This window comes from Thamnophis elegans, chromosome 9 (genome assembly GCF_009769535.1).
Source record: "Thamnophis elegans isolate rThaEle1 chromosome 9, rThaEle1.pri, whole genome shotgun sequence".
NCBI classification, from domain to species: domain Eukaryota; kingdom Metazoa; phylum Chordata; class Lepidosauria; order Squamata; family Colubridae; genus Thamnophis; species Thamnophis elegans.
This window is the reverse complement of record NC_045549.1, coordinates 45622618-45645724: the sequence shown is the minus strand read 5'-3', so window position 1 is coordinate 45645724 and position 23107 is coordinate 45622618. Positions and strand designations below refer to the sequence as shown.

The following is a 23107-nucleotide window of genomic DNA, read 5'->3' as shown; positions in this document are numbered from 1 at the left end:
TATCAAATAATATCAAGGACAATACTGTATTGGCTGTCTCCCAAATGTTATCTTAAAAGTGTCTAGAGAAAGAAAATGCTGACCTGAAATCCACTCTGTAATTGTCGTTTGGCATTTCCGCAGTGATAACTTTCTAAAGAAGTTGGTTTTATCGCCTGGATTTCAAAAAATGAACAGTTGGAACAATTAAGCAAATAAATCAAGCCAATAAATGTTTGTGTTTGCCATTTTGCATTAATAGTAACAACAGTAATTCTAGTGAAGAAAACAGCTGTCTTGTTTTCTTGTTTTTAGTGAAATACGAAGAACTGTACTGTTTTTCTTTCAATCCGAAATTAAACAAAGAAGAACGAGAGCAAGGCTGGAATCTGACAAACTTAATGGCAGAATACAATCGTATGGGAATTCCAAATAATTACTGGCAGATTAGTGACGTCAATAGAGATTATCGTGTGAGTTGCTGCTCATGAAAACAAATGATCTGAGGTCAAAATATTATGATTCAAAATACTAGTGTGTGTAAGACTTCTGTTTCCATCACCTTCCAAATAACTCAGTGGCTCATTATGAAATATTTGAACCATTAAATATTAAGATGTGTACCTTTGTAGACTTCTGTATAATATTTACTTCTTTGTTTATTTCAGATTTATAAAATTGGCCATCCTACCTGAGAAATTGTGATTTTAAACACAATCAGCTTCTGAAGTTAGCTTCAGAAACTGCCTTGCATTCATAAATACAATTTCCCAGCACATGAATCATGTATAATTGGTAACTGTTAAATAAACCTCTGGAAAGGAATGTAAAGGAAGACACTTGTAGTATTTTATGTATTCCTGGATTGATAAAGTAGAGTTCCCAACTTGGTATCTTCTAGAAGTATCATGATAGAGCTGGAAGGGACCTTGAAATTCTTCTAGTCCAGTCCGGGGTGTGATCCTACCAGTTTAACAACCAGTTCACTGAGCGTGCACTTTGATCTCTCACTTATGCAGAGTAGGTCTCCCAATTGATATCAGGGTAGTTAAGTCTCCCATTACTACTCTGGCATTTTTTCTACATACATTTGTTAATTGATTAGCAAAGAGTTCAACTATTTCTTCTGCTTGGTTGGTTGGCCTGTAGTATATGCCTATAGCGATGTCTTTGTTTTTCCTTTTATATTGACCGATATGGATGCTAGGAAGTTTTCATCCTTGGTTTTGTATATTTCTGTAGAGATGTAGTGATTTTTTATATATAATGCAGCTCCACCTCCTCTTTTATTAGGTCTGTTTCTTTTGAATAGTTTGTATCCTATCAGTACATTCCAGTTGTGAATTTTATCCTATCAGCAATGGCAACTATATCACATCTGGCTTCAAGTACTAATACTTCAAGTTCACCATGTTTGTTCCCTAAACTTTGAGCATTAGTGTACAGGCATTTGAGTCCTTTTATGGGTCTTGAGTATGTTTCTTATATCTCCTACTTGGTAACTGGGATTTCCATCCTTTCCACTACTCTCTACTTCATTATGTTTTTCTTTTTTTAATTTATTCTTTCTCTTTACTCCCTTATGTGATTGGTTATCTAGTGGTTTTATCTCGTGTTGGACTGTAGATTCCAAAAATTATATCCAACATCTGAACTCCTTTTGAGGAATACAGTGTTAATTAATATCATGTTTCATCTTTAAGCACAATATTGCTCAGAGGTGTTGCAGAGAAAAAAATCCTGTAATCTGGTCATTTTTCCAAAAAACCCCGAAATAACCTTTTGCAGTTTTTCTGTTGGTAAACTTCAGATAGATAAAAACCTGTCAGAATTTCCCAATAGGCCTCCAGTTATAAAAGGTGTGTCATACTGTTTAGATTATTTGAATATTGATTATGGTAATATATAGGAGTGTAAGAAAGTTTGCGCTTTTTAACATTTTCTCAGAATTGTCATTCATTCTTCTTGTTCACTGCAAGTATATAAAATAATAATTTGTGAAGCAGTTTGTAATAATTCATTGCGGAGTGTTTGAAAAAATAAATATATACAACAGTATTTCTCAACTTTATCAGCTACTAGAATTGGCCAGACAGTCAAGCTGGCTGGAGAATTCTGGGAACTGAAGTCTACACATCTTAAAATGGCCAGGGATGAGAACATTGCTATACAGTAGGGGTGTCAAAACTCATGGCCCGGATGTGTCACATGCAGGCCGTGCCCACCCTTAGTTTAGCAAAGGGGAAAATAATCATGATACATCACATGACAACAATGTATATACAGTATAGACTGCTTGAACAAACCATTAAAAATCTTCAGTTTTGCTTGGTTCTATTCTGGGACAGGTCTGTGATTCATATCCTACTGACATCTACGTACCCAAATCAGCCACTGCTCATATCATTGTGGGAAGCTCTAAATTTCGTAGTAGGAGGCGTTTTCCGGCACTTTCCTACTACTACAAGCAGAATAATGTAAGCATGAAATAAAAAATTTAAATAATTTATTCAATGCATCCTGATTTTGAGTATTGAAATAATTTTGAAAGAATTTGTGTCAAGCAAGCTTACAAAAATATCTCCCAGTCAAAGCATGGGACATACCTTATCTGGATTAACTTCTTTTTAAAGATGAAGATTACTATAGTCCTATTATAGATAAGAAAAATTCATAAATTTGCTGGCCAAATCATCAGAGATTTTACCATTGATTAATTGATCAGATTTTAATTACATTAATCTTATTTTAATCTTTTCTATGTGATTCAGGAAACACGTTTGATTGGCATCATATCATCTGGAAAATTCAAAATGGCAGCTTGTGATAAATAAGTCATAAAAGTTAACAAAGGGAACTAACCCCAACCAGAGTGTTATAATCAAGCTTGAGTGTACTAAATACGTTCACAATAAAGCATATGGTTTCTCTTAACTCTCTCTCTTGTTGTCTCCTAGGCTTCCATATGTCGCAGTAGTCAACCTCTAGCAGGTTTCAGCGCTCGATGCCTGGAAGATGAACAAATGCTACAGTTGATCCGAAAGGCAAATCCTGGAAGTGATTTTATCTATGTTGTTGATACACGCCCCAAAGTAAGAGGCTTCAAATTCTTTGATTTTTTTTTAATGCCGAGTGTTGGCTGAAATGTCCCAGAAGTTCTAGAAAAAAGAAAAAAAAGTTGAAGCTCATTAAAGTGAATCAAACTGTTTTTAATAGCACTGAAGGGAAGCTCTGTTTGTAAATCTCAGCAAATAGAAATATTATTTTGTTAGGTCACTAGCAACATATGCTTTGGTCTGGAGGATTGCATAGAAATGGAAATTGTGTGAGATTGACCGGCTGGCGTCACAGCGGGACGTATATGGGCTATCTTATTAAGAGTTAGAAAAAAGAGGTAGAAAGTGAAAACTGTATCAGTATATTATGTATACTGATATATAATAGAACACATAATTACCATGTATACACAAATGCTTAGGAGTTGAAAGACTATAATTATGTATTTTAAATAATATTATTATTAGTAGTACTGTTTTTAAAATATATTGACCCAGACAATGCACTGTTCACCAAGCATTTATGGAAGTTAAAGAAAAAACCATAAATAAAACTATAAAAATAAAAAGAAAGCAAAAAAAGAAAGAAATGAAATGGAAATTGTGTTTACAATCCTAACATTAGTTTTCTCAGTAAGCAAATGTATTACTGAATGGGGAGGGGCTTGAACTGAAAGAGTTGAAGTTACTGATTACTCACTTGAAAAGATGGAGAGAAGGCAGAGGTGGTATTCAGCATGTTCTAACCAGTTCTGGAGAACCGCTAGTGGAAATTCTGAGTAATTTGGAGAACCGGTAAATACCACCTCTGACTGGCCCCGCCCCCATCTATTTTCTGCCTCCCAAGTTCCAGCTGAGCAGGAGGAAATGGGGATTTTGCAGTAACCTTCCCCTGGGGTGGGGTGGGAATGGAGAATTTACAGTATCCTTCCTCTGCCACGCCCACCAAGCCATGCCACGCCTACCAAGCCATGCCACGCCTACCAAGCCATGCCACGCCCACCAGGTCACGCCCACAGAACCATAATAAAAATTTTTGAATTCCACTACTGAGAGAATAGTTCTTTATCAACTATTTGAAAAACATGTGAGACTGAACTTCAAGGCTGAGCTTAGTTTCATTTTTCATTTTATCCAAATAACAACTACCCTTTAAAGTAGGTTGGTTTGAAACTATAACTGCTAGCAGACAACAGATCTCCTCTGCTAATGAAGAGTAGAAATTTGCAGAATTCCACTATTAACCGTAGCTTAAATAAGCACTATTTCTTGAAATTGCAGAACAGTTAACAAAGATTCTGATTTAAGTATGGGACACTGTGCAGACAATTGCTATAATACCCTCACTATAAATAGAGAAACACATAATGTAAGATTTGGAAGCATCTTGGAGGTCATAGTCCTCTTTCTAATGCCAAAATCAATTACTCTGTCATGCCTAACAGATGGCTACCCTGTATCTATCTAAATTCCTCCAAAAAAGGAGAATCTGCTTCCCCCCAAGGCTGCCGCCTCCATTGTGGAATAACTTTTATTTTAGGATATTTTCCTTTTGCAGTCATAAATAATAAATATAACTTTATTTGTATTTTGTGACAAGCAGTAGAGGGCTCTCCAGCTTTACAAGATTAGAGCATATGTCCCAAGGCCTACTTGTAATATGGTCAACATTCCCTATTGGGCAGATAGCCTTTGTGCAAGCACAGTGTGGCTTGTCAAGGAAACTTTCCAGAGTGTTGACAGGATTTGCTAGATTCTAGGAAATGCCTATTCAATCCAGCAGACTTGTACCACAGGCCATACAACAACTTGTTGAGCTTTGCCTTTTTGTTGAGCGCAACAGCATCCAAAAGGGTCTTTATGCTTCAACATATATTTGATTATATTTTCAGTAGCTAAGATGAGAGAGACAATCTGGTGTAGTGGTTAAAGCCATAGGCTAGGAACTGGGAGATCTTGTGCCCAGGTCCTGCCTTAAATACAAAGCTGTGTGACTTTGGCCCAGTCACTTTCTCTCAACTGGTGGAAGCAGACAATTTGCTGCTTCTGAAACCACTTCTGAATTGTTGCCAAAAAACTGTAGGGACTAGTCTCGATACTGACTCGAAGGTATGCACACACATACACACACGTACACATATACGGAGGCACACATGCACACAGGTAAAGTGAGTTCTGTGTCTAGAGCATAAGAGTATTTCCTATTCTTCCTCCTTTAAAAAGCACTCATTGTTACCTCAATGATTATTCTACCAAGTCAGCTAAGGTCAACAACAATTTGGCATCTGAGAACAGATCGTGTCAGTTCTTTATTCTGTGGCCCTGATGTGAGGTTGCCATCTTCTGGATGAATTGTACAAGTGAAGTCACTGTTGAATGTAAAAGCTCCAAAGTAGTTAAAGGCAAAGATCACAGCAGATCTTATTTTTATTTCATGGCTTTTAAAACAATTAAGTATGCAGCATTTTCACTAATAAAACTCACAATCCTATATTGTGGAGGGCTCTTTCCTCCCTTCCTTTCTTTTGGCAAATGGTAATGTTTTATTTCTTCTTTATTATAAAGGAAATAAATTATGTCAGAGGTCTGAAGGGTATTCTTTTTTTCTTGACCTTTGCAGCTCAATGCAATGGCAAACCGAGCAGTTGGAAAAGGGTATGAAAATGAAGACAATTATTCCAACATCAAGTTTCAATTCATAGGTATTGAGAACATCCATGTTATGCGAAGCAGTCTCCAAAAAATGCTTGAAGGTAACATCTTATCTTTGTAGATGCTGGGGACAGCTTGAGATTCATCTGTGTTTTCCTAAGGATCTGAGGAATGTATATTAGGATGGGTGGGCTTCAAAAATTTCAGCAACGGGTTCTCTGTTCGGTTACTGGGGGCGTGACATGGGGGGCATGGCCTAGTCGGCCTCCTGCACCACGGTGTGTGTGTGTGTGTGTGTCTTCTCCAGGCTCCTGAGGCTTTCCTCGAGCCTCTGGGAGGGAGAAAACTATCCCGCCCTGGCTCCGGAGGGCTTCTGGGAGGCCCGCTTTTCTTTCTCCCCAAGGCTCTGCGCAGGCCCTGCACTTGCCTTGCATCCAAAACAGACCGTATGGAGACTCCTGGGAGAGGCGTGATGGGGTGGCAGTGGCGGGGCATGGTTGGCGGGGCCAGCCAGGAGTGAGATTTGAAGGTTCTCCAAACCAGACATAAGGGTAGCTATGGGTTCTCCCGAACCCGGGCGAACCTTTATCAGCCCACCCCTGTTATTAGTACCAAAATTGATATGAGGGATTTTGCTTCATTAATACAGCAAAGAGCATTGCAGTTTTAGCATTTAAACCCATTCATATGAAACAAATTTTCAAAAGTGAAAATGTTGCCTTAAATTGACCCTCTGTTTCAGTGACTATTAGAGCTTTGTCTGTAGTTATTTTTCAGCCTTGCAGTCTGGTATTGTTGAGTTGGAGAGTTTAGCAACTTAATAGGGGATTTCTTCCATTTATCTTATGAATCCTTCCTCTTGTGACATTAGAGAAACGTCTGTATAATCGGCTCTGTATGTTTTGAAAATGCTTCAGAAGAATTTTTTGTGTTAAATTTATATTTTACCGACAGAAATAAAGGAAGGCTAGAATAGATCTATTTCAAGCTATTAACTCTCATCAGCTAGCTGTACCCTTCTGGGATTCGAATCTGGACTACTTGCATATTAGGTAGATATATTAACCTCTAAGCCATGGGCTCTCCTTGCTTCGTTGGTTATACCAGGGAAAAGATGAAATGTTTAAGTGGAAGCAGTATGCTCTGTCCCATATTTGGGTAGACAAGGTTGCCTTGATTGACCGGTCTCACTGAAAAAAAACACTTCTGAAGAAATGTTTCTCATTAACTTGAAAAATTAGTAGCTGTTTTAAAGATCTGATTCATTGAACCAGGTGTGGTGATCTAACTTATTAAAGCAGATGTGACTTTAATGCAACTCTCTAATGAGTCTGCATCTGTTTTCATATATGCTTGGAATCCTGAAGAAAGACATAACTGCATTTAAGCAGTTCTGGTCTTGCATCTGGAAGCAACTCTTCCATAATTTTAAAACTATGTATACCTTAATGCAGAATATTTACATACCATTCTAATAATTGCTATGATGGTCAGTTTCTGCTAACTTATTATATATGCATTACCCTTTTCTTTTACCCTTCTCATCCTACTTTGGAAAAAGAAATAAAGTTATATGGTATGTAGCTTCGCTTATAGAAGGTTTGGTTTATTTCCTCCCCTTCTGACACATTGTTTATTGTTCTTGTCTAATCAGCCCACATTCTCATTTCTGCCAATCCCTTTTGTACTATTAATGGTGAAAGCCAGATCTAAAATGGCAATGTGTCAAATCAAATGTATTTTTTCCAATTTATTTAATTACCAGGGTTAAAAACACAAGGACAAGGCCCAACCACAACAAAGACAATTAAATAATCATATCAAACCTAAAAATGAAGACTTAGAAACCACATAAAAATTAATTAAAGATAGGGTAAACAATATGAAACAAGAATAAAATAGAAATTGAATAAGATAAAAAAGCAATTCAATATAAGAGGAAAGAAGGACATAATATCATTACAAGTCTAGGACATCTTATGCCTCCTTATGGAAATTTCTGCAAATAAGAATTACAAGGCCAATGGCTTTTAATGGAGACATTGCTTAGTAACTGAATTCCTCACTAAATTAGTTCACTTTTGAACTCCAGGTCAGCTACTGATATCAGACCTGGCTGATTTAGATTTGACGTTTAGGACTGCAGTTTAGGACTTTGTGGTCTTTGCTCAGTCAAGTGGAAAGCAAATATTAACTCTGATATGGGAACAAACCTCTATTTTGACTCTATTTAGGCTTTGCAAACAGGAGGTAAGCAGTCTTAGAGTAAATCCAGCTGCTAATGGCTTGTGTTCCCATCTGCGTAGATGCATTAATCATTTGACAGGCTTCTTGCTGTCAGCAGTCCACTATCATGAGGGTTCTCTGAGATGCCGTTTTGAACATACTTTTTGTGATCAAGTGCAAAGAATCACTCTTTTCACTGAATGATAAGATTGGCCCTCCTAGGCTGATGCCCTCCAGATGTATTGATGCTCCAACATTCCTAATTTTCCAATCCACAGGGGATAAGTACAGCTTGGCATATATGTAGACATCAGGTTAGGCATATCTGGATTGACTTAATCTAAGGTTACCAGATCTGGATATAAAGGTTGGGTATTGGAACCCTTCTGCAGCCTATAGGAAAGGGATCTGCCACACCTTCAGATGTGTATGTAGGAAATTTCTCACCAATTTGAATGGCTCAGCATCCAGTTTGATGTGAAAGAGCGTTTGATGGCTATATTCCTCCTATATGCCAAGAAATATTTTTTCTATTCATGTCAGCAAGCTGGGAATGGCCAAGGTTACACAACTGTACAGTTCCCTTTTGTCTTCCATTTTTAAGATGAAATGCCAGTTTAAGAGACTGTAATTTTTGAAGAAGAAAGTGGCAGAGAGGGAAAGTTTAATTGAACCTTTTCTTCCAACATTGGTTTTTTAGTTGCTTTCTTAAAAACAGATATGAGTGAGCCGAAGCCCTGCTGAAGATAAACTTAGTCCTAGTTTGAGGACAAAACACCTACTGGGTTAAAATATGAAGAGACCATGATTACAGCAGTCCTTAATTCAGTATCTGTTGACATAGCCTTTTCATTCTGGGGACATTTTAATACATGTTTCCCCCAGAATTTAAAAGCATATGGCTTGCAGCAATGCAAGAGGTCAAACTGGTATATAATGGCTGGTCATGCTTGCAAATCAGTCATGAAGCAAACAAGTGACTAACATGTATGTGAAAATCAATCCCCCCCTTTTAAAGCTAGACTTACCATGTAAAATTAGCAACTTAAAACATTCTAGTCTGCTGAAATGGGCTTATTTTGCAGTCTGTGAGCTGACATCTCCTTCAATGAGTGATTTCCTGTGGGGGCTAGAGAATTCAGGCTGGTTGAAGCACATCAAAGCCATTATGGATGCGGGCATCTTTATCACAAAGGTACAATATATGCTTTGTAAATGAAAATGGGAACGTGCCATTTCAGGTAATGCAAAATCTTTGATTTTCTTCCACTTGCAGGGATGTGCTATGGAATAAAATTAATATGGTCCAAATCTGTGCTTCTCTGGGCTATAGGATTACACAGTGCTGGATGTGATACTAGATACTGCACAGAGAAGTGTTGGCCAAATTGTGGCATAAACCCATGAATCTATTTTTGTCTAGTGTAACTGGTGATGTCAATTTCCTGATATTTGTGATTCTTTCTTAAATGTCACATGTATGCTTGGATAAGTGTGTATTGTACTGTCAGAATGAAATGCTGCAACTGGAAATGAAGCACATTCATAATTAAAAGAAGCTGAAGGCCAAGGTGCAGAGAAATAGTAGAGAGTATCAGTGAGATATAAGGCAAGTCATAGTGACACATTGGCGGCTTCTCCAAGGAAAGAGATGATGAAAAGAAAAGGTTTCATGGTATATTTCCACCCAGCAAAATACGGTTATTCACTATGTACAAAAGCCTTTTACTGTGTATTACATAGGCTGCAACATTGGAAATAGAGCTTCCTACTGACTCATATCATTGATCCATCCAGTTGAGTGTTGTTCATATTTGACAGACAATGGCTACCCAAGGTTTCTAGCAGAGATATTTCCAGGTCTACCTTGAGATGCTAAGAGTTGACATTCCACATACTTAAGATTATGCCTTCTTCTCAATCATTTTCCTTTCTATAGGAATCAAAGATACATTCCTCTTTTCTTTCTTTCTGTTTTAGGCTGTTGCAGAAGAAGGAGTCAGTGTTCTTGTTCATTGTTCAGATGGATGGGACCGAACTGCTCAGGTTTGCTCTGTAGCAAGCCTTCTATTAGATCCATATTACAGAACTATAAAAGGATTTATGGTAAGCGAGCCAGCTTTAATTAGCAGAAAAATGGATAAGTTGTGAGTTCATTTTTAATGGAATTAAAGTGAAATAAATTTTTAATAATATCAAACTATTTAGTGAATTTCCAGAGGTTTTCTCTTCCACATTTTTGGAGATGATGAACCACATTTTTGGAAGTCCATATTTGAGGTCCATTTTCAACTGTAGACTCAATTCAGCAATCATGATTTACTGTGTAGCTAGCAGTTGTGCTTCTCATTGTTGCCCCTACATAGAAGCACTTCTGGCACTCTTGCTTAAGTTCTGGTGAAAGGCAAGTGGAACCAGTTCACTGTCTTGGAATACACAAATTTATGGTGGACAGATCAAAAGCAAGAGCAGCTTTGTGGACTACAAGAAAAAAAAATCTGGTCCAAGAATGGATGCAGGTTTAGCTTCAATAGATGGGATACATATTTTCAAAAATGAAAGACTGACACTTGTGCATTTGGCATAACTTACTATCACCCCAAATAATTGGATGGATATCATTCCCACCCCAGCAATTTCTATCATATTTCTTATAATATTATAGTATAGTATATAGTAAATGCATCTTAAATAGTAATCAGAATTTTCCCCCTTCCATTATCTTGTTTATGAAGAGATCTTGGAATTTCAAAACATTCTGCATTCTTTTATAAATCTTGAATGCTAGCCTTTGTATGAAATAGATAGGAAGGAACTGCATTGAAGAGACAGAGACTAGTTAATTGCTAGTCAGAGTTGCTAGAGACAGAGACTAGTTGTTAGTAGTTGAAGCTTGAACATTTTAATTTAACCTGCAATCTAATTTTAACTTTGAGTTTCCTATGTAAGGCCAAAGTGGATGCAAAAGGCCAGGCATGTATTTAGAATAATAGAATTATAGAGCTGGGGGGGACCTTGGAGGTCTTCTAGTCCATCCCCCCTGCCTAAAGCAGAAACCTTTATACGATCCTTGACAAATAGATGTCCAATATTTTCTTGAAAACCTCCAGCAATGAAGCATCTACAAATCTGGAAGGCAAGCTGTCATGTTACCCCAATCTTTTTTTCATTAGGCTAGGCAAACCTAGTTCCCTTAATTATTCATCATATGGTACAGGCTCTTATCAACTTTGTTGGTATTCTCTACGCACTTTCTAAAATCTCTGCATCTTTTTTATCTCATGATGACCAGAATTGGAGTATTCCAAGTGTGGTCTCACATGTGCAAGATAGAGTGGTGCTATTACTTCTCATGATTTTGATGCTAACTATCTGTTGATGTAGCATAGGTCTGCATTGGCTTTTTTGGCAGCTGCAGCACACTGCTGACTCATACTTAATTGGTGGTTCATTAAAACACCTAGATCTCTCACACAGTTACCTGTGAGACATGTACTACCTGTTCTATACCTGTGCATTTGGTTTTTCCTGCCTAAGTGCAGGACCTTATTTTTCTCACCACTGAACTATATCTTATTGGATAGGGCTCATTGCTCTAGTCCAGTGATGGCTAACCTTTTTCTAAAGGTGTGCCAAAAATGTGTGTGCGCGCGCTATCACATGCGCATGCTCTCCCCACCTGCGCATGTGTGAGCAACTCCCCCACGCATGCGTGCACGACTCTCCCATTGGGGGGGGGGATTGTTGCCCTTTCTAGGCTCTGGAGGCTTTCCTGAAGCCTAGGGAGGGCAAAAACGGCCTCTCACAGCTCTCCGGAAGGCCGAAAATCAGCTGCCGGAACAGAGGGCTGCCGAAAGCTGCCGAGGGCTGCCATGCCAGCAAATATGGCTCCACGTGCCACCTGTGGCATGCATGCCATAGGTTCGCCATCATGGCTCAAGTCTGACAAAATCCTTCTGAATCTTGAGTCTATCTTTCAGAGTGTTAGCAATTCCCCGTCAGCTGGGTGTTATCTGCAAACTGGATAAGCTCCACTTCTACACCCTCATTTAGATAATTTATGATGATGTTGAAAAGCACTGTGCTGAAGTGCTTGAGATACCCTACTTCATGCATTTCTCCATGTAGACGTAGATCCATTTATTTTGAACGCTGAATGCAGTTGGTCAGTCAATTGCAAATCCATCTGGTGGTCTGTCTCACATTGCATTATCTTATCAAGAAGTAGGCTGGGAATTTCAGAAGTGCCTTCCTGAAATCCAAGTATACTATATCCACAGCTTTTTCCTGATCCACTTTATCAATGAAGGCTTTTAATAAACCCATGCTGACTTTTATTAATCATTTTGTTCATTTCTAGGTGCTCTTCAATCCACTGTAATTATCTTTTCTAGGATTTACCAGGTATTGATGTCAGGCTGATTGGTCTGTAGTTTCCTGGTTCCGCTTTTTCCCCCATTTTTTGAACATTGGAACCAGATCAGCTCTTTTCCAGTGCACTGGCACTTCCCCCTTGCTCCAAGAGTTCTGAAAGATTTGTTTAGTGCAGTGTTTCTCAACCTTGGAGACTTTAAGTCTTATGGACTTCACAGCTGGCTTGGGAATTCTGGAAGTTTAAGTCCATAGGACTTAAAGTCGCCAAGGTTGAGAAACACTGGTTTAGTGGTTCTAAGATCACATACGCCTTTAGTTCCTTTAGAACCCTGGAATGTAAACCCATCTTTGTCCTGTCACTCTGAACTCATCCAAAGGAGATTAGTATTATCTTACTAAATTTCTTGCCTATTTTGATATGTTTTCCTATTTTATTTGTTTGTTTATTGAATTTATATTGCCACCTATTCGCCCATGGTGACACAAGGCGGCTTACCGAATATAAAACCACATTTACAACAATAAAACTATTAAAAAGAAACAAATAAATTAATATAGTATAATATAATAAAATCACACACAGACACCCCAGCAGATCACATAAGCCATCCCGCTCTGGGGTTACCAGGCCTGCTGGAAGAACCAGGTCTTCTCTCTAACCCATAATTCTTTTTCCAATAAAAGCAGGAATAATCTTTTCTCTTTTTCTAATATGAAACATAAATTATGACTTTCCTCTCAGAACCTGGTTTGAGAATACGGATATACATTTCCCTGATATATTCCCATGCAGCTGGCTTCTCTAAAAGGCTATGATGACTCAAATCCATCAAACTTAGATTCTCTGTCATTGTTCATGTGTTCTGTGTTCATGTGTTCTGTTAGTGTGGCATGGGGAGATAACATTAAGAAATATTATAAATTGATTTATAATAATGATAACCTTGTAGCATTGATTGATTTATGGTTATAATGTTAGCATTGAGCATAGAGCAAAAACCATATAACATTATAATGTGAACCTCAGGGTGTTAAGAATTATTCTATAAATGGATAGCAAATTTCCATCATAACAAAATTGTGTGTTGCCATATAAGTAGGCTGCCAATCAGTTTCTAAAATTCATAACAGCATGATTACTGTCCCTGATAAAACATACCCTTTTTCTGGGGTCTAGAACAGCTCAGTGTGGCCAACTCACCATGGTCAACTCAAGTTGGTCATGTGAAATTGTCCTGCAGTAACTTGGAGGTGGCAAGTTGGCCATGATGAACGACTGCGGCAAGCTTGCTACAATAAGTTGTGCCATTCTGCTTTTTCTGATTGTGAAATTTCAGGATTATTTATAATAATCCAATTAATTATCATAAGAAAAAATAATGTTCTGCTTCTCTATAAAACCTCAATAATCTCCTTTGATGCTACTTTTTTGTTTCAGGTATTAATTGATAAAGATTGGGTTTCATTTGGTCATAAATTTAATCACAGGTAAGCATGGTTCTTTAGCGTGGGTTCTGTGAAGTGGCAACCAGGTACTTTGCTGCCAGAGAACATCAGATGAACATCTGAATACTGAATATTGACCATGGAACATTCCTGATGGCATCATATTCTTGTTGTGGTCACTTGAGTCATTCTTGGCTCTACATGACAGGCTTATGTAGTTTTCTTAGTGATATTTTGGAAGTGGTTGGCCAGTACCATTTAATAAGGCTGAGAGATAATGGTAGACCAGAGTTACCAATATGTTTTGGTGTTGGGTGTAAGGGAGGATTAGAACTTGAGTATTCCCACCCCATTCCTGTGCCTTAATCATTAGACCAACCTAACTACCATATGTCATCATGAGTACAGTGAAATGTAATTAGAAATGATATGAAATGTAAAGGCTCATTTTTAAGCCTTTGTCAGAGTATAACTGGCCCTTTTTGTAATGACATTTACTTTGATTTAACTTTTGAAAAGTCTTTCTAGGCTTATTTACTGTTTGTTTAAAAAGCCATATCAGTCTAATTCACACATAAATCTAAGCATAAACTCTGACTTATAAAGTGCAGTGGCCAGGTTCATACATTAACCAATGTGAAAATCACACAAATAATATTATGCCACTTGTGGTGATATATGAGCCCAATCTTCTTTCTTTGAACTAATCAATATATGAGTAAAATCCATTTAGCTATTAGCAGGCTTTAGCTGGCTATGGGAACCCCTGGGGAGGAGGGGACAGGCAAAGGAGGGAAATGACATATGGTATCACATAAGGGCCAAGCTTTGGTACTTCCATCACTCATCAGGGCACAAGTATGCAGTTGCAGCAGTTGCATGATGATATCATATAGCATATGTCATTTTGACATACCATATTTTTCGGACTATAAGATACACCGCTGTATAAGACACATCAAGATTTTGAAGAGGTAAGGCTTTAGCAGGACTCTGCAGGCTTTAGCAGGACTGGGGGAAGGCAAAAATGCCTGTTTTTGCGAAAAACTGGTGGAAAATGTGATGTTTTTTTACCAAAATGATGCGGGGGGAGGGGGAACTTTGGTAGACCCAAAATGGCTGTATTTGGTGTATAAAATGCACCAACATTTCCATGCGCTTTTAGGGGGGAAAAGGCGCATTTTATACTCTGAAAAATACAGTATTTATGGTTACCTTCTAACTGACATGGATATATATGCTCTAGAAAATTTTATTCCGCAAATGAAGCAAATAATAGAACTGACAATTAAGATGGAAGATGTTGTGCCAACACCCAGATTTTCAGAAAGGTAACAGTTGTGAATTAATATTTTCCCCTGACATTGACGTAGGTATGGCAATTTAGATGGAGACCCAAAGGAGATATCACCAGTTATCGATCAATTTATTGAGTGTGTTTGGCAACTTATGGAACAGTTTCCTTGTGCCTTTGAATTCAACGAAAGATTCTTGATCCACATACAACATCATATATATTCCTGCCAGTTTGGAAACTTCTTATGTAATAATCAGAAGGAAAGACAGGAGCTCAAGTAAGATACTTTTTAAAATATATATGCATGGTACACCAGAATAACCCTTTATTCTGATAAACATGATGCTTCCATGTGGAATCTTAACTAATACATAAGAGAAAATTGTTCATTTGTTTCAAACTGGTTATATATCAAAAGTCCAACATAATAATAAAATAAAATCAGTTTAAAAATACTACTAAAGAATAAAAGATCCATCTCCTTGAATATTTATTGCAACCAAAAGAATCCAAAAACTGCTTTACTTGAAAGGAAGATGTCTGAAGCATAATCCATCTCCTGAATTCACCGAATATAAAATGATAATCTCATTTTAAAAGAAAATTGGAAAATCAGAGAACTGACCTTTCCTTTTAGATAAATATAAAACATAACTGTAGAGAGTCCAAGAAAACAGTCTCAGTTGGATAGCTATGATTGTCTGATAATTGGCTGAGTTTTCCATTAGGGTTTCTAATTTTTTCATCATAGTCTTTTAAATTAATTAAATGAAATCCCAGTTGCTACTGTCAGAAATTTATCATCAAACAATATAGTTCCTAGAATGTTACGAGGATAAAAGCCAAGAAAGTTGGAATTAAATAAAGCTTGGTTAGTTCCTTAGCAAGTCCGCTGAGCATGGCTCCCCTTCTATTGCCCAGAATAATCCAACACTACCACCTATTGATTTACAAAGAACAGTAGACTGTGGTTCTTTGGCTATTTAATTCACAGAATCAGTTACAGAATGAGATGTATTAATGTTACACCTACCTCGATCAGAGCACAGGCACTGGCCAGCCTCATATCTTATGGTAGTAAAAGAATCCCCATTCCTTAATTTTTTTATGTCACACCACAAAATGCTTCTTTTTATCAATTCTGAATCTCTTAACAATTATTCTTGCCGGATGACCCCAAATATTGTAAGATAGGCTAAAACAAAACAAAACAAAAAATTACTCAGGCCACATGTGTTCATAGAATGCCATGGTTTCTATGCAGTATTAGGAAATTTAGTTCTGTAGGCCGAGATTGTCCCTAAATTCTTTAGCCACTGGCCATATCCACTGGGGTTGTGGTTCTAAAACATCTGGAAAGCTTAGCTTTTTTTATTATCTAATTTCAAATAGTTGAATTCTACCCTTCCTAAATGTGTATCTACTCTTTTGACATGCTCATGGAGTCTTTCAATATGAGGATGAGGGAAATAGCAAATGCAGTTCATAGAATTTTATTATAAATTGTCCCTCAGAATTCAGGAACGGACATATTCACTTTGGGCTCACTTATGGAAGAATCGTGCTGATTATCTGAACCCTCTGTATCGTGAAGACCACAATAGGACCCTTCATCCACAATCAGCACCCTCCCATTTTATCTACAAGTAAGTTGCATCTGAATTGTTTTATAAAATATTTGACTAAGTGAGCTAACAACTGTCTCTGACTTCAAGATTGTGCAAATATAGTGCAAATAGCTGTGAGATTGACGTTAACTGTCACAAACCTTCCCCAATTCCTCTTCCTTTGCTGTGAAAGTGTAACACATCACTGTGTAGAATAAAAGATAAATTATATTAATATATAAGATAGATACTTTTAATTGGGATAGGGGTTTGTAAAATTGTTTCATTTGTTCACTTTCTGTCACATTTGCTGTGGAATTTTGTTAACATCCATCCTTGAAAAGTGATTTATAAATTTCAAATAATGCCCAGATAAAAGCATTAGATCTTCAACCCTGTACGCACTCACCATCTTCACACTGGTGTTTTCGGCTTCGTGCTTGTGCGAGTAAAGCGTGATCGGAGCTGCTGTCTTTCTATAAATCTTGGTGTGTGTGTGGAATGCTGGCTTTGTTGCTGTAAGTGGGTTGATTGGCTGTGTAGTTGCATCCTGATTGGTAGATGGAGTTGATTTTTGTACAACATGAATAAACGTGACGATAACTCCCACCTACAAGACATCTGGAAACCAGCCCTAGTCAACAAACGAACCCCACCCACCACCCAGGTAGTTACAACACAAAAGAACAATGGACGCACAGCCAGCACCTCAGCCACACAGGATGATACGAAACAGCCGACCAATCTACAAACATCAACTCCATCTACCAATCAGAATGCAACTACACAGCCAAGCAACCACTTACAGCAACAAAGCCAGCACTCCACACACACACACACACACCAAGATTTATAGAAAGACAGCAGCTCCAACCCACACTTTACTCGCACAAGCACGAAGCCGAAAACACCAACCTGAAGATGGTGAGTGAGACCTCACTGAAATGTTGCCAAGACAATCTCAATCTTACACAGGAAAAGACCCAAATACAATAAGACCAGCATACCTACACCCATGAAAATCTATGAAAACACACACACACAAATACGCAACACAATCTGTTTTCTTTCTTAGCTCAGAATTAGTAATGAACCCGGATTGTTGTTGGGGGCAATATGCTGACTCTAAACCGCTTAGAGAGGGCTTTCCCTATGAAGCGGTATATAAGTCTAACTGCTATTGCTATTGCTATTATCATTAATGTGGAAGCTGGGATTCTACTAAATACAAAAAAAGATTAAAAATACATTTGCAAGATATTGTGATTTTTATTTCTTTGTAATTCATGGAAAGAAATCTGCTTTTTAAAATTAACACCAAGCCATCCATATATTTTTAAGAATGAAACTGGAGTGTGATAGGTTTGGCATTATCATTAGACCTTACAGTGTTACAGAGCCTCTTAAAATAGTTCCTCACTTTTCCAGACAGCTCTGCTCTTTATCCAAGTGTGACTTCTAGTTAACCCTGCCACTGATCTACTTACAATGATGTAGTCTAAGTCTGTTCAGAGGAATTAGGTAACATGATGGCTCAGCCTCACATAGGTTGCCCATAACATGTCTGTTGTAACATAGCTTCTTCTCCCTTGCTTACACTTTCAAAAGACTTTTGAAAATATAATTTTATGAAAAAATTAAAAGGAGGATTAAAGCTAATATAAACTTGTACAAAGTAAAGAAAAGAAAAGAAAAAAATCAAAGAGAAAGTTAAAAGTTCAAGAAAGAAAAAAATACTCTTAAAAAAAGGAAGAAAAAATATATAAAATTCACATTTCCAATATAAACTTGAAGTATACATTCCCATTCTAGACAATTTATCTGGTGATGTATACCGATCTTATAAAAATCCTTGTTAAAATTAAAATAATTGTAAATTTCAATCTTTTGAAGCACATATGTTTCTGTTGTTCCATCTGTATATTATAACCAAATTTAGGCTCTTTATCATACATTCCTTCACTTGTTCTTCTGTTTCAAATTGTCCTATAAGTATTTCAAGAACCAAAAACAAACAAACAAACAACAAACCCAGAAGAGGGAACAGTGGCATTCCTGTTTTGTTCCTTCTTTAAATAATTCACAAGGTTTGGTTTAAATCTCAATTAACAATCATTTGTGCTTTCTGCAAAGTATAAATCAATCTTCCCCGTATTATAAAATTTTCTAAAATTGTCAGAGCAATGATTTAAAGCTGACCAGCCAATGTAAGGCTGTAACTTAAGATGATGAAATGAGGATGAGTCAGCAGAAGTATTGCTGCTTTAAGAAGCTATCTATATAAGAGAGGCCACGTGAGGGCGCCTCTCCTAGTGTAACTCTCTCATGTATTATCTTCATAGTAGTTCTCCGCTTGCCTAGCTGTGCCTAGAACATGTATGTATATATACAGTATATATGTCCTGTATGCCTTGTATATATAAGTCTTGTACCACTGTTTGTAAGACAAACCTCTGTGTCCTGTATTTGTGCTCCTGGGTTGTCTCAAAATATTAGTCACACTACAAACACACTGACAAAAATCCGTATCTTTCAAAAACTTGAATAAGAAAGCCCAGTTCAAATTGTCTGCTTCTTAGGAAATCAGTGTGGCTTGTTTTTATTGTGTTGTTGAAAATATTCTGAAATGTCCAACGCATTTCTAACATTGTCTTTTGACTCTTTTAGGTAAAATCTACATTGATGTGAATAAATTCTTGCAAATTTATTTACATATGTTTGCTATGGTGTAAGCATTATCTGAAGTTCATCAGCCAAGGACTGTTGATTGACTTACTTGCATTTTGAAATGATTGTGTGGCCTATAGAGTGTCTATTAGAAATAACATACATGACACTAACATAAAAAACATTAGGCAGTTTCACATCCTGAACAATGGAATGAGAATTCCTAAAGTTGATTACAGCAATAAAGCTTGGCAAGCTGGATTGCTTAATGTTGGAAGTTTAGGAAGAAAGGCTTCACATGTGTATTTCTTGGAAATATTTACTCCTTCAACAAAATATTTGCATCAAAAAACAAATAAGATAGGCGCTGGCTATTTTATTAATTTTGATGCAGAATTTCTATTGCCCCCCCTCCCCCCCGGACTGAAAGTCATTCTGAGTACAAGCGTTACATCAGTTATGGAAAAAATGCCAATCTAATGGGTTTTCTCATTTCAATAATTGACTTAACTCTTGCATTCAGAGTGATTTTCTCTTTACCAAAATTCTCATGCTCGTCAGACTTCAGTAAAGTGAAATATTATATTTAATGTTATTTAAGCTTACACAGATAGCATTTGGCACTTTAATCCTACAAAATTGCACAATTTTCATTTTTCAAAATCTGAACATGTGATTCACTTTGCCAAAGTGAAAAATCTTTTTTACAGTCAGAATATTCTGAGAAATAAAGATCTGTGTTTTCACACTTCTGTGCTGAAAAATGGTCTATATGAAAATCTGAGCAATATGTGATAATTTTAAAAGCTGAGAGACTCTCTTTCCCATTAAATGTTCCCTGGCACAGAAGTTTGTGTTAATTTGTTTTACACTGTGCAGTGCAATTTGTGGGTTGAATGAAATGAGACTGACTTTTGTATAGATTTCTATAGATTTTTTAATCTTGTTTTATTTTCCAGATTTTGGAGTGGAATGTATAACCGTTTTGAAAAGGGACTCCATCCAAGGCAGTCTGTTACAGAATATCTGATGGCTGTGAAAGAAGAAACACAACAGTTGGAGGAGGAGCTGGTGGTATTAGAAGAGGTATGTATAATTGGTTTTCTAGAACTATAAAATTTATATATTGCTCTGTTTCACCCCATCTTTTGAGTATGTGATTGGCCATTGCCATATGCATCAATTCAAGTACTGTATATTTCAACATCAATGCAGTTGATTAGGGTATTATTTACAGGTAGATGTAATATTTGAAGGTTTTCTAGCTGAAGCATTGAGTAGAGGATTATATTTCTTCCACTCCATATCTGGAGCTTTCTACAGCAGTATTTTTCAACCTTGGCAATTTTAAGATATGTGTACTTCAACTCCCAGAATTCCCCAGTGAGGCTTTCTGGCTGAGGAATTCTACAAGTTGAAGTCCTCACATTTTAAAATTGCCAAGGTTGAGAAACATTGCTCTATAGTATAGTTTTGAATCAGGTATTTATTTCTTTTACCATGATTTGTTGTTAGTTGTGAAGTCATGTCTGACCCATTGCGATCCCAAGGACAATGTTCCTCCAGGCCTTCCTTTACCATGATAATAGCTGCTAATGAGTGAATTTCCTACTTACTTCTCCTTCTCTTCATTATTGTGCAATTTTGTTGAGTAGTCAAGTTATAAATGGTACGAAATGCTCCATGAACATGGAAAAATGCCTAGAAACTAGAAGATTACAAAATCTAGTATGGATTGGCTAGGACTGATAAGTGAAAAAGCAGCAAGGCTAGATTTACTTGGGACTCTGTTACCTCTAGGAGAGATGGGTGGTGCACTAGTCAATGATGTAAATGATAAGTGAGTGAATACAGCAAGCAAGCCAAGGAAACTGCAGATTTATATACTTGCAGTTTTCTAAAGTCTCTCTTTGACATGGAAGGTTATTCTTGATTTCTGGGACAAATTGTAGGTGGGAAATTATAGAACGGGAACAAAGCAATTCCCTCACTATTGGTAGGTAGGCTGGGATTGATGGAAGTCTCATTCAGAAATACCTGGAAGGCCCCAGCTGCATATTGATAATTTGGATATATTTTTAACAGGCCAATGGATTTTCTTGTTTTTTGTCTTGCAGAAACTGGCAAAACTTACAAACGGGCAATTAAATGAGGCAAAGATAAAAAATGAAAATGGAAGCTCCAGTGACTGCATGGCCAAATCACTCCAAGATTACACCTCCAATCTCAAATCATTCCCTTCTCGGAGTCCTTCACAGGGAGATGAAGAAGACTCAGCACTCATCCTTACACAGGACAACCTGAAAAGCTCTGATCCTGATCTGTCAGCCAACAGTGATCAGGAATCTGGTGTGGAGGATATGAGTTGTCGGTCCCCAGGTGGAGGAGGCTTACCCAGTGAAGATAGCATTAGAGACCATGATTCAGATGAAGCTGTTTTTCTCACTCTCTGAGTGATAAATCAGTAGATTATTAAAGACTACTTATAAAAAGTTCCAAAGAAAGGGATTTATGCACTTAAAAGAGTCCATATGTGACAAAGTAATAATAGCAGCTATAGCAATAGCAGTTAGACTTATATACCGCTTCATAGGGCTTTCAGCCCTCTCTAAGCGGTTTACAGAGTCAGCATATTGCCCCCAACAACAATCTGGGTCCTCATTTTACCCACTTCGGAAGGATGGAAGGCTGAGTCAACCCTGAGCCGGTGAGATTTGAACAGCCGAACTGAAGAACTGCAGTCAGCTGAAGTAGCCTGCACTGCTGCATTTAACCACTGCGCCACCTCGGCTCTAAGCTAGAATGTTTTTGCATTTATTATTTTCCGTTATCCATTTACAGAGCCATATAGAACGAACATTCTGTTTTGCATAACTATTATTAATAGGATAACTGTACAAAAAGACCACTCCAAAGAATTGACAAGAAATGTTTAAGCAATGCCAGTCAATCTAATCCAATTCAGACCAAACCAATACATGTTATCTTACCTTGACACCAAAAAATATTCAAGTGAAAAAAGCAGATTTCTTCTGTTTTATTTCTTTTTTACAATCTTGAAAAAAAATATGTTGAAGAAGATGGCCATGTATGTATGGACTTAAAATATTGTCAGAGATGTCAGCTTATTAAAGGCCATTGCTGAAGAAATTTGGAAAATTAAGATTGAAATAACTAGATAAATTTTCCTAGATTATTTCTTGATTGGTAGTAATGACACAGTTTCTGTTGGTGCCTCTGCAAATGCTATTTTTGCCATTTTTCTCTTCAAGTAATGTTTCCAATTGAACACAGTTCCTGGTGACTATATGGACACATTCACGTTTTCCTGACAGTGGTCTACCAGGATTTCCTCCCTCTCTTCCCCAATCCTAGATTATTATGGGGATCCCTCCACTAAATTAATCAGATCCAACTCTACATTGCCTTTTCACATTTGACTGTTAAAACTATAGGACAGAAGGTGGGTCAGTAAGAGATTAGCTTTACCCATACTTAAATTATGCCCTTCATTCCCTTTGTAAATTGAGGTTAATGTAGTGGGGACTTTTCATCTTCTGAATTGTGGAATAGGATAGGGATCATGACAAAGGAAGGTGGACATGGGCACACTTATTTCCATGTACATTTTTTGAAGTGGACTATTGGAAGATGTGACTAGGGCATTTAGTAGCTTAAAATACTTTAATCTATATGCCATTCAAGGAAAGCTAGGAAATTCTAAAGAAAAAAAATCTTTCCAAATTCTTTTATATTCATCCTCATCTGCTTGCAATAAATCACTGGTGCTTTCGCAAATATAG

At 37.2% G+C, this 23107-nt stretch overlaps 1 protein-coding gene across 1 annotated transcript in view; it reads left to right on the top strand.

Moving 5' to 3' along the window:
- Positions 1 to 21914, top strand: part of MTMR7 (myotubularin related protein 7) — a 34858-nt gene extending 12944 nt beyond the window's left edge. Inside the window, exons 4-14 of the mRNA XM_032224348.1 lie at positions 295 to 452; positions 2328 to 2456; positions 2937 to 3071; positions 5656 to 5788; positions 8999 to 9108; positions 9894 to 10019; positions 13726 to 13775; positions 15107 to 15307; positions 16545 to 16676; positions 20264 to 20390; positions 21422 to 21914. Of these exons, the coding sequence (XP_032080239.1) occupies positions 295 to 452; positions 2328 to 2456; positions 2937 to 3071; positions 5656 to 5788; positions 8999 to 9108; positions 9894 to 10019; positions 13726 to 13775; positions 15107 to 15307; positions 16545 to 16676; positions 20264 to 20390; positions 21422 to 21757 (1637 nt within the window). The 3' untranslated portion in view covers positions 21758 to 21914. The remainder of the gene's footprint in view (positions 1 to 294; positions 453 to 2327; positions 2457 to 2936; positions 3072 to 5655; positions 5789 to 8998; positions 9109 to 9893; positions 10020 to 13725; positions 13776 to 15106; positions 15308 to 16544; positions 16677 to 20263; positions 20391 to 21421) is intronic.
- The last annotated feature ends 1193 nt before the right edge of the window (positions 21915 to 23107 follow it).